General features: G+C 38.6%; 1 protein-coding gene across 1 annotated transcript; it reads left to right on the top strand.

Annotated features, from left to right (window-relative positions):
- Positions 1-1,446: 1,446 nt before the first annotated feature.
- pnpla2 (patatin-like phospholipase domain containing 2) lies at positions 1,447-10,052 on the top strand. Its single transcript, XM_083894440.1, has 9 exons — positions 1,447-1,765; positions 2,672-2,904; positions 3,336-3,401; positions 5,230-5,439; positions 6,419-6,479; positions 6,894-7,100; positions 7,618-7,750; positions 7,921-8,052; positions 8,615-10,052. The coding sequence occupies exons 1-9, from the start codon at positions 1,579-1,581 to the stop codon at positions 8,931-8,933; spliced, it is 1,548 nt and encodes a 515-aa protein (XP_083750566.1). The 5' UTR covers positions 1,447-1,578; the 3' UTR covers positions 8,934-10,052.
- The last annotated feature ends 526 nt before the right edge of the window (positions 10,053-10,578 follow it).

Here is a 10,578-nt window from a genome sequence, read left to right on the forward strand (position 1 = left end):
TTTCTGTAAAGATGCTATAAAGACAAGTTTAGAAGAAGAAGAAAAGATCTGCTCAGCCGATTTCATCAACAAACCAATTTAGGTGAAGCACTGTCTCAAGGCTCTAAGGCTGGATCCTCAGGAGGAGACGCAAGTCAGGCAGTGTGTGAAATGAGACGGTCAAACCCACACAACTCACTGTTACGTCAGCGTTTCCCATTCTTCTTCTTCACTGATAAGTGTGATGCTGCCCTCCACAGTTCAGGCCCAGATGCTGGATTAACCCTTACTTATATCATTGATATTCTCACAAAAGTTATTCCTTTTTTTTAGTGGTAGAAGTTAGTAATAGCAGTCTTTGTAGTTTGTGGCTGTAAATTAAGTGATGGGCCCTTCAGTTATTATTATTTTTATATACTGTATATATTATGTAATACCTGAAGAAATGGAGATGCACATTAAATAGTCATTGCTAAAATGATAAATCTAATGGCAGCTCAAGACTTTTCATAGATATAATAATCTTATCTCACAGTTTTATGTGATTAACTTTATTATTTGTTCTGTAATGGTTTATTCTCTTTATGTAACTATTATTTATTTAATTATTGTCTCTTAGTCCCCTTGGTTTGGTTCATGATTTGAATTTTAGGCTATTTATTCTCCGATGCAGTCAGTAGTATTTTTTTAATATATTATTTCACGTTGAACTAGTTTACGTTTAGGGTTCTTCTTATTTCAGGTTCGCCTTCTTATTGTGCACTGAGAGGTGCACAGTTTCTCTAAGTGCACGTTTGAAAGGACATCTTTGAATTTTCATGATTTTTCCCATTCAAAAATGTGCTTTCAAACGTACACTTGGAGAAACAGTGATCTAGGTGTTTTTATTCTGAAAACCGGATGTTGATATACTTACGAATCAGCTTTAATCGGTGGTTCGTACTTTCTTTTCTTTCTTTCTTTTTTTTTTTTTACCGTAAAAACCTTTGTAAGGTGGGCGTTAAAATCTAGTTAGACTAGTTATAATTTAATTTAGCTTGAATTAAATACATATGTAAAGACAAACACTATACACATAAATTGAGAAAACGAAGAATGAAGTTGATGATATTTTTTTTTAATTGAGGACTAAAGAAGTCTTTGGATAATGACAGATATCCGCCACAGTGTGGCGCTCGTTGACTTTTATAGAGGTTGTTTCCTCAGCGGTGAACTCTTGAGATTGGTCACGTGACGTCATCGACTCGTTCCATTCTGATTGGTCAGTGTATTCAACGACGTGGACTGTGTTTGGTTAAATGTGTGTAACTCTGCGCCTCCTCCCGTTAAACCACGGGGAAGTTTGTGAAACAACAACAACAACGACCCAACGTTTGGCTTCACCCCGAGGTCATTTCCGTATTATTATGTAACTCGAGGCGACTTTAACCTGCGGCGAAAAGCGTGACTTGTGCCGTTAGCGTCAAACTAAAAACAGCTAGCACGAAAAGCTATAAAGTCAGTGGCTAGTTGTAGTCGTAAATAACCGTTTGTTATTGTGATACACACCGATAACACACTATTAAGTTGACCGCACTATCTGCGGACGTTTCACCGGGTATGTTTCCGTTAGACTCGCCGTGGAACATCTCCTTTGCGGGATGCGGCTTCCTGGGGATCTACCACGTCGGGGTGGCCAGCTGTCTGCTGGAGCAGGCGCCCTTTCTGGTGCACAATGCCCGGCACATCTACGGAGCATCAGCCGGAGCTCTCACCGCCACTGCTCTGGTCACCGGAGTCTGTCTCGGTTTGTACTTTTTAACGTCCCGTGTGTGTGTGTTCTTAGAGAGGACATTTTGGGCTTTTTTGCTCTGTCACAACAACCACAATAAAGGGTCTTTTTGAGGGTTATAATTGAGTTTAGGTTAGGCATTTGCTGTGGTTAAGGTATGGGTTAATGCATTATGTCTATTACTGTCTTCTCTAAGAATGATGTGTTAATAATAGTGAAGTCACGTCATATTTATTTATGTTGCATACTTTTTTTTTTTAATGACAGGAGTTGAGCCACTGTCCTGCAAATTTTAGTCAAAATGAGACAAAAGTTAAGACAATGTACATTTGAACCCATTTAAAACTGTGACATTACAATCAGATCAGCCTCAAGATTAACAGCAATATGTCAGGATTAAACAAGACTATGAAGTGCATTAAGACAAGTATAATTTTTGATTAAAACCTTTACTTGACTGGCAACACGTGCAACTGGTGTGGTGTGGTGTGGTGGCTGCAGTGCATTTTGTGGTGGCTGCAGTTTAAGATGATTTAAGTTATACACCAAGAGTTGCAATAATCAGACCTAGAGGAGATCTTATTTTTAGATGAATAATTTTTATTCGGCTTTATTCTTAACTGATTAAAGCTACAATTCACAACACTAGAAACCAGTTTATCAAAACTGAGAGTCAAGGAGAGTTGTTAGAGAGGGGATAAACTGGCCCTGACTTCAAACAGGTGCTGAAAATCATTGAGAGGAACACGGCTTATACATCTGCAAAAAAAATTCCATATGCATTCTGTTTTTTTAAGGTTAAGACAGACTAAAATATATTGAATAGATATAGATTAAATATATGTTAAAATAACATTGTAATGTAAAGTTTATTTATTTATGGAAATCATTCACGTTGACTGACATGTAGTGTTTTAACAGGAGAGGCTGGTGCCAGCATCATCGATGTTTCCAAGGAGGCAAGAAAGCGATTCCTCGGACCCATGCATCCCTCCTTCAATCTGGTGAAGATTGTGCGTCACATGCTGCGTCGCACTCTGCCGGCTGATTGTCACCAACGGGCCAGTGGGAGGTTAGGAATCTCTCTCACCCGAGTGACAGATGGAGTCAATGTCCTGGTGTCTCATTACAACAACAAGGAGGAGCTCGTACAGGTGTGCACTATGGTCTATATGTGTTTCTCTGTACTATCAGAACACTACTAATATGATAAAACTTTTCTGAAAGATAATTTTGATGATGAAGGATATGATTGATGATTATGACACTAAAACAAATTGTTAATTATTTGATTGAAGTCAAGAAAAAAACACCACTAAATCTAAATCAGTGGAGTTTGAACAACAGTTTTGAACATGAAAAATAGAGAAAAGTATTTTCTATTATATTCAGAATAAAAACTTTATTTACAATAATGCAACCTTGGAGATTTTCATTTAATTCAATTTTTTTCCCGTTATGTCTTTATTCAGTATTTGTTTCACACAGTTTGAGCTCAATTCCAGCAAAGTGTATGAGAGCTGTATATTATAACATTAAATTATCTTGTCTCATGCCTTATATAATATTCATTTTCTTTTTTCAGGCATGTGTCTGCAGTGCCTACATCCCCGTCTATTGTGGCTTTATACCTCCTACTCTGCAAGGAGTGGTGAGTACACTTACTACGACCCTTCCAGCGTTTACTCGACTGAATGTTCTAAAAAAATGTTTTGTTTTGTTGATGTTACTTCAGAGCCCTCCCTTCCTCAAGAACTTGTTTGCTCTTCGTGGAACATGTGGAAACGATAAATTATACAATTCCCCTAGAGTCGGTGTTTGCCCGAGAGCTCACACTAAAGAAGGAAGTAGCACTTGTGTTCTTTGCTGGACATGTTTCTAGCACAAAGGTTTTCTGGGTAATGTCATTGGGCAACACCAGCTCTCCCACCCTTCCTCTTTGCCCTTTGTGATGGGTTTTAACAGTTCACTTGTGTTTGTGTGTATGCAGGGCATGTGACCAACATTTTAGAGGGCAGATCCAGTTGGGACCATGTTGGCCTAGGCTTTAAATTTGTTTTGTCCACTTCTGTCATCAGTGGCTTTAATTCCCCCCCCCAAAAAATACCACTCTGTTTTTCCAACTCTGTTTTGTCTGTTGTCACACTGTGTGCTTCCACATACTGGGGTTTAAAAGTTCAGAAGCTCTTATAGGAACAAACACTAATCAATATGGAGGAAAATTTTAAAAGGATTGAAAAAAAATATCCTTTGTATCTTTTAATGATTTGGAGTTGAATAACACACGCTTTATCTCAACATGTTTGTTTTAAAACAAATAAGTTGGGAAACATCCCTGGAATGTTCCCCACACTAGATCTGATGTAGGTTACCACCAGGGATAACCACGAGATGCTTAGACCCACCTGTAGATGTAAGGCACACATCAGGAGGAAAATAAATAAAAGCCTAATCTCTTAATTAAGTTTGATGAAGACTATAATGCATTTTTTGTTTAAGGTTAAACAGTCAGTTCATTATTAGGGAAGGTACAACACCACTTTTTTTGTAATTTCCTCTTATGATTACGGCTGATTTATTATTACCGACAAAAAAATATAATGAATTCAATTTTCTTATGTTTTTTAGTAATAGATTTTTTAAAAATCTGTTCTATTGACTAGTTTATTTGTTGTGGATGACTGGACTCAATGCCCTCTGTGCTGACATTAACCAGATTTATTTTGCTTGCTTGCAGCTTGTTTAAGCTCATAGCTACAGGAAACAATAAGCAGGAACACATTTACCAAACCATTCTGGCCTCTTTCCACTGGCTTCCTTTCCACTCTAGAATTAATTTTAACATTTTATTCTCAAGGTTACCTCAGGGTAATCAATATGTACTGGTCAGCTGCATCTTTTCAGGAGTAGCTTTTTAAATGTGCTATATAGCTATAGTGCATGGGGTCTGCAGCCTGTGGCTCTTCAGTGCCTCTGCAGCTTTGTAAAAACTGTTTTCATATTTTTCGTCCACCAAAATAAGCATTACATCCTATGTCTACGTCAAATGAGAAATTGACCAACCAACAAACTTGTGTTTGAAATGTGGTATTCCCAACACTTAAATGAAGTCATGTGCACATAGAGTCCTGTCCGTCTTTGGATCCACATAATTATACCAGCAGGTTTTCTCAAGCATGAAAATCCAATTACATTTTTATTTTACTTAAAATTTTTCTACAAACAATGGGATTTTCTTTTTGTGCTTTTTAAATGTCATACATGCAACAAACTATGTTTATTTATACATAGTGTACCAAATTTTTAAAACTTTATACATGGTGATATCTTAGTTTTATGGGTCAGTAATAGGTTTTGCAGCTCCAGATTATATCTATTTGGATGGAGAGGGGACAACAATGGCTTTTTTAATAATAATAAAAGTTGTGGACCCCTGCTATAGTGGGTTACATTGAATTTGTTTCTCTCTCTTCATTCAGCGATATGTCGATGGAGGAATCTCAGACAACCTGCCTCAGTATGAGCTGAAGAACACCATCACTGTGTCCCCCTTCTGCGGAGAAAGCGACATCTGTCCCCGAGACACTTCCACCAACATACACGAGCTGCGGTTCACCAACACGAGCATCAAGTTTACTCTCTCCAACCTCTACAGAATCTCCAGAGCGCTGTTCCCCCCAGATCCATTGGTAGGTTCACTTGATTGCAACGCACACACACACACATACACAGAGTCTGGTTTCCATGACTTCAGAGGACATTACATTACATCTCCAAGTTAAACTAGTTCCCTGGTGTCCTAATGAACATGTCTGTGACATGCTTTAGTCAAAATACCATAAGGAGGAAGCTCCACAGCAGTTCAATCACCCTGCCAAAACAGCCCTCGGTTGTTTTGGCAGAGAGAGAACGCTCGGTTTAGAAGTATCTCTTCAGGTCCACCTTAGAAAAAACCCCGAAAACTTAAGGGACAGGAAATGACATCAGCCACAGAGGCTACTGGGAGCTAACAGCAGTTAGCATTTGGAAAAGTGATCATTTGCAGGCTCTAGCGGGCACATTGCCGTCATATATAACAAGTATCCACTGGACGGATAAATCCTCTGAGGCTGGAAGTTTGTGTAGAACTCTGTGCTGCACTGTGGAGCCAAGAATAGAACTTTTCTCGGACTTCAGGTTTTTCGGATACCGTTGCCCCCCGCGCATTGTGACGTCCCAGTGAGCGCGGAAGTCAACATCGTGTGTTTCATCTCCTGTACTGAGACTGAGGAGGCCCACAGAAACATGAGTCATCTTTTTCCACACTTTGCCGACTGATAGGGCCTCCAGAGACCCAAATATAAGGTTTTAAATGATTAAAAAGTTGATTTTGCATAACATCCCCCCCTTTAACCAACCTGAACCATAACACTAGTGGCCTATCTCATCCGTACAACATGTCATCACCTTAAAATACAATTTAAATAAGGAAGACAAGTCCACATAATATGACTGTGTAGACAAATGTGGGTCCCCATAACATAAGTAATACTTGGAACACACACACACACACACACACAGACATGCACATTAAAAGAGAGACAAATTGATTCGCTCAGTTAAACTGGAGTGAACCCGGTAGACTCCTCTGACTCATGACAGATGAATTGTGTCTTGTTTTGAACACAGGTTATGAAGGCCATGTGTAAACAAGGATACAAAGATGCTCTGCACTTTTTGGAGAAAAACGGTAAGGACCTGTGGTTTGTTTTTCATGGTCTAACCTTGTCCAGTGTGTTCCCTTTAAGAAAACACCTGGTCAGTGTTAACCTAAATTATTTTTCCAACCACTGGCTGTAAAATATAACTGCTGAAGACACAGTGAAACACACTGATACGCTATCAGAACATGATAGTGTATCATTTGTGTTGTCTTTTTTGTCTATTGACCAAATCAATACATGTCTTTAGATTAGGCTTGTATTTTCCTAATCTTGCTGGTCATGTGTCTGTTTTTTTTTTATGTCTTCCTGTTTTGGCTTCATTTCAGTATTGTCATTACTAATAGTAATCTGTGTTATTAGTTACTAAAGTTGGTGACTAGATATTAAGAAACCCACCACTAACTCTCACATTTAAAAGAACATATTTGCTTCCTTTGCAGGATTAGTAAATTTTAACGGACCCCTCCGAGGCCGAGCTCTGCTTGGTAATGGAGAGGAAAATGATTTAAATGAGGAGGAGGAGGCAGACGACACAAGTGACAAAGAGGTAGACGAGACCGATATGAGAGCGAAAACAGCGATGGTCCGTTCCAGTTCCTCTGTAGAGGATCATTTCTTTGACCACCTCCCACCAACCCTGCACAAAGGTAAAAGCATACAGAACATCTTTAGCAAAAACAAAGCAACATTTAAAAACTAATCGAGGAATTTATGAACATGATGACCAACCAGAAGTACTTTGGCGCACATGACATATTTGAAAGGAAAAATTATTTGACAGAACAGATTATTTTGAAGTGTTCTTTGCCTCTATAAAGGAACGTCTGTTTGTCTATTTACCACAGGACTGTCCAACAGGCTGCACTAGAGTTGTTCAATAAACATTGAATGTACAATTGTTTTTTTGTTTTTTTATACCAAACCAGAAACAAGTGGTTGCTTGTGTGGTCATTTGTGTTTACATTCAATCATTTTCCCCCACTTCCTACTAAAACAATTTTCCTTTTTTTTCTTTTCGGAAGAAAGGATGCGCGCTGTTGTTTTAGAGAAATCAATTTGATATGTTGCACAAGTTTCTGGTTTAGTTTTGAATAGTTTTGAGTGAAAAAACTTGTCAGTAGTTATGGTTACTGCTTCTAAGCTACTTTCTGCCTCCCTCTGTAGCTCTGGTCGATGCCTGCGTGGAGAGGAGAAGCCTAATGCAGTCGCTAAGCAACCTGCTTCCCGTTAGGATGGCCACAGCCATGATGCTCCCCTACACTCTCCCGCTGGAGTCTGCTCTGTCCATGACTATCAGGTGACTATATATCTATATATATGACTTAAATTCCCGCGTATATACTTTGACATGATCTCCAAAAGTATCATACGTATAGCATTATAACCTCACTGACTAAAACTGCACTGGAATTTGCAATAAGGTAATTGCACAAATGACTGACTTGCAGCTGCGTGTCTCATTTGTAGACTTCTGGAGTGGCTGCCAGACGTTCAAGAGGACGTCGGATGGATTCGAGAGCAGCTGTTAAAAGTCCTGCAACATCTTCTTCGCCAGGCATCCCAAAGCATTTCTCAGAACGTCTTTGTAGAGATGAAATGGTATGTGAGAGAAACTGGACAGTACTGGTGCACAGACTTAGATCATTTCATCATATATGCATATACATAACTAACTTGTCCTCACAATCATAGAAAGGCAAGTACACACGCACATGGAGACACTTTCATCAACAATTCTCTTTCTTTGTATTCTGGAGAAGAGGATACTGATCAAATGTCCCTCAACACTCATAGAAAACCAAAACATGGCCACACTTTAGACTCAGTCCTTTATAAGGCTGAAAAATGACTTTAGTTGATGTTGGACGTTATTTACCGAATATTTTTCAAATCGTGGGAACTGTTTTTTTACTGATAATTTGAATTTTATATTGTAAGAGTAATGATTGAGAATTATACAGTAGTTTTCTGTGAATCTCTAAATGGCTTAAAATGACTATTCCACCTATTTAGGCTGTTACTACACTTGACTTGTTTAGGTCACATTTAACATTCAGTCATGCCAGAATACATTAAGTTTCACATTCTTGCTATAATAATAATTAGGAGTAATTAAGAATAAAAGTGAGTTCAATAATAATCATTGATGTTCTTCCTCTAGGTTTTCCTTTCAGCTGGAGCTGCGACACAGCCAGTCCCTTCCATCCAGCTTTAGCTCCGGCAGCCTGTTTCCCACTTGGGTGAACAGGAGAAGTCCTTCTCTCCAGAATATCCTCACGTATCTCGACCAATACAGGACACAGCTGATGTCTGGAGGTCTGTGTATAAACATGGACTTCTTGACATACGGTTCGATGTTAATGTGTAAGAGTTCTCCCATGGTCTCCACAGAGGGCCTCACAATGCAAGGAGGCTGTTTCAGTGTCCCACTTGCTGCTGCTGCTGCTGCTGCTGACAGAGAAGATGTCATCAGCTTTTAAGGGCTTTTTTTTAAAGGGCTTTTCGTGGTTTTTCTGCTGCAAATGCTTCAGCATTTGAGGTTGAGATCCACGAAGTATTCAAATCTACCAGGACAAAGTGGAACTCTAATTAGTCCTTTTGTACAGTATACAGAAATGGTAGTTACTTACCATATAAAGTATTTTCTTTAGCTTTTTTGTGTGATAATTTAACTACAGTAAAATCAATAGGTCTACAGAAGAGCGGTTACATTTAGCAGATGGACTCATGTACAGTCGTGTACAAACTTGAATTACTAACAAAAATGTGCACTGCAAGTAGCATGGTTCAAACATTGAATGTGAATGTTTTTAGTGGAATGTAGTCAGACGTGTCGGTAAACAAGCGTCTCTGCTCCCGCTGGTTATGAACCTCTCAAGTCAGGCAGTGAATGATTATATTTGTTACAGGTAGTTACTCCACATGAGGGTCGCGGGGGGGCAGTAGTGCCAATCCCAAGCTGACAGGTGATCGATGCACCCTGGACAGGTCACCAGTCCATCACAGGGCCACATAGAGACAAACAACCATCCACTCTCACACCTATGGTGAATTTAGAGTGTCCGATTTGCCAAATCCCTAAATCTGCATGTTGGGAGGAAACCAGAGAACCTGGAGAAATCCCTCGCACACAGGGAGAACACGCAAACTCCATGCATGGTCGCAAACCTCTAGTCCAACCGTGTGGCCAAATTATTCTATTTACTACATGCAAATTTCAATGCAATGTTGTGTACACTGTCTAAATGTTTTCAGGTTTGTACTGAATGTGTGCATTGTTGCACTTATTTATATTAGAAGCACAAGCTTGTTTTTCTTCTCAATCATTGAAATGTGTTTCTATTATCTTGATTTACTTGTACCAAGTTCCAGTGTTTTCAGTTTTATGTAAAAAAAAAAAAGAAGATATATATATAATTTTATTGTGCAATAATTTTGATGTCATTACAAATTAGTTAATGAGTTTGTAATAACGGAATTTGTGATTCTTTTCATTGATCAGTTTAATCTCAATTGCACTTTTTCTCCGAGTCACTGTATGACTTCAGACAACACTTTTGTTGTGCTCGGTGATACAAGAAATTTTAACTGTATGATAAAGCTCCGACTTGTGCCTTATGTGAAACGATTGCCAAGTTAATTTAAAATGTGATTGCTGGCAGTGTCTATTTGATAATTAAATAAAATTGCTGTGGAAATGCAGCTTCTGGGTGTTCTTTATTGCAGCGTATTCTCAGAGATCGGTTGCAGTCCTCACATTAGCTAGAAAAACAGTGACTTACAACGAAGAGTGCACACAGGACAGAGAACAGTACACAGATGATATCGATCTATCTATATTTATTTCTCAGTCTGCCTCTGAAGTGTTTCGGAGAGCATGTACTTTTTTGTGTTAACTTAGCTCCTGAAATGTGAAGTTACTACGTGGGCTACTATAAATATTTAAAAGATGATGTTATGAACTCTGTTTGTTTTAAATCAAGCTTTGCTATTCAACACTATCTTGTATGTTGTTTATAGTGGAGTTTATGACTGACATTAAATAGTGTAGTAAATATTTTTAGATAGATTTTTTTTAAATTTCAAAATTGCAGTCAAGTTTTAATACACAGGACAAGATGGTAT

The sequence above is a fragment of the Microchirus variegatus genome (assembly GCF_963457635.1).
Source record: "Microchirus variegatus genome assembly, chromosome: 8".
Classification (NCBI taxonomy): Eukaryota; Metazoa; Chordata; class Actinopteri; order Pleuronectiformes; family Soleidae; genus Microchirus; species Microchirus variegatus.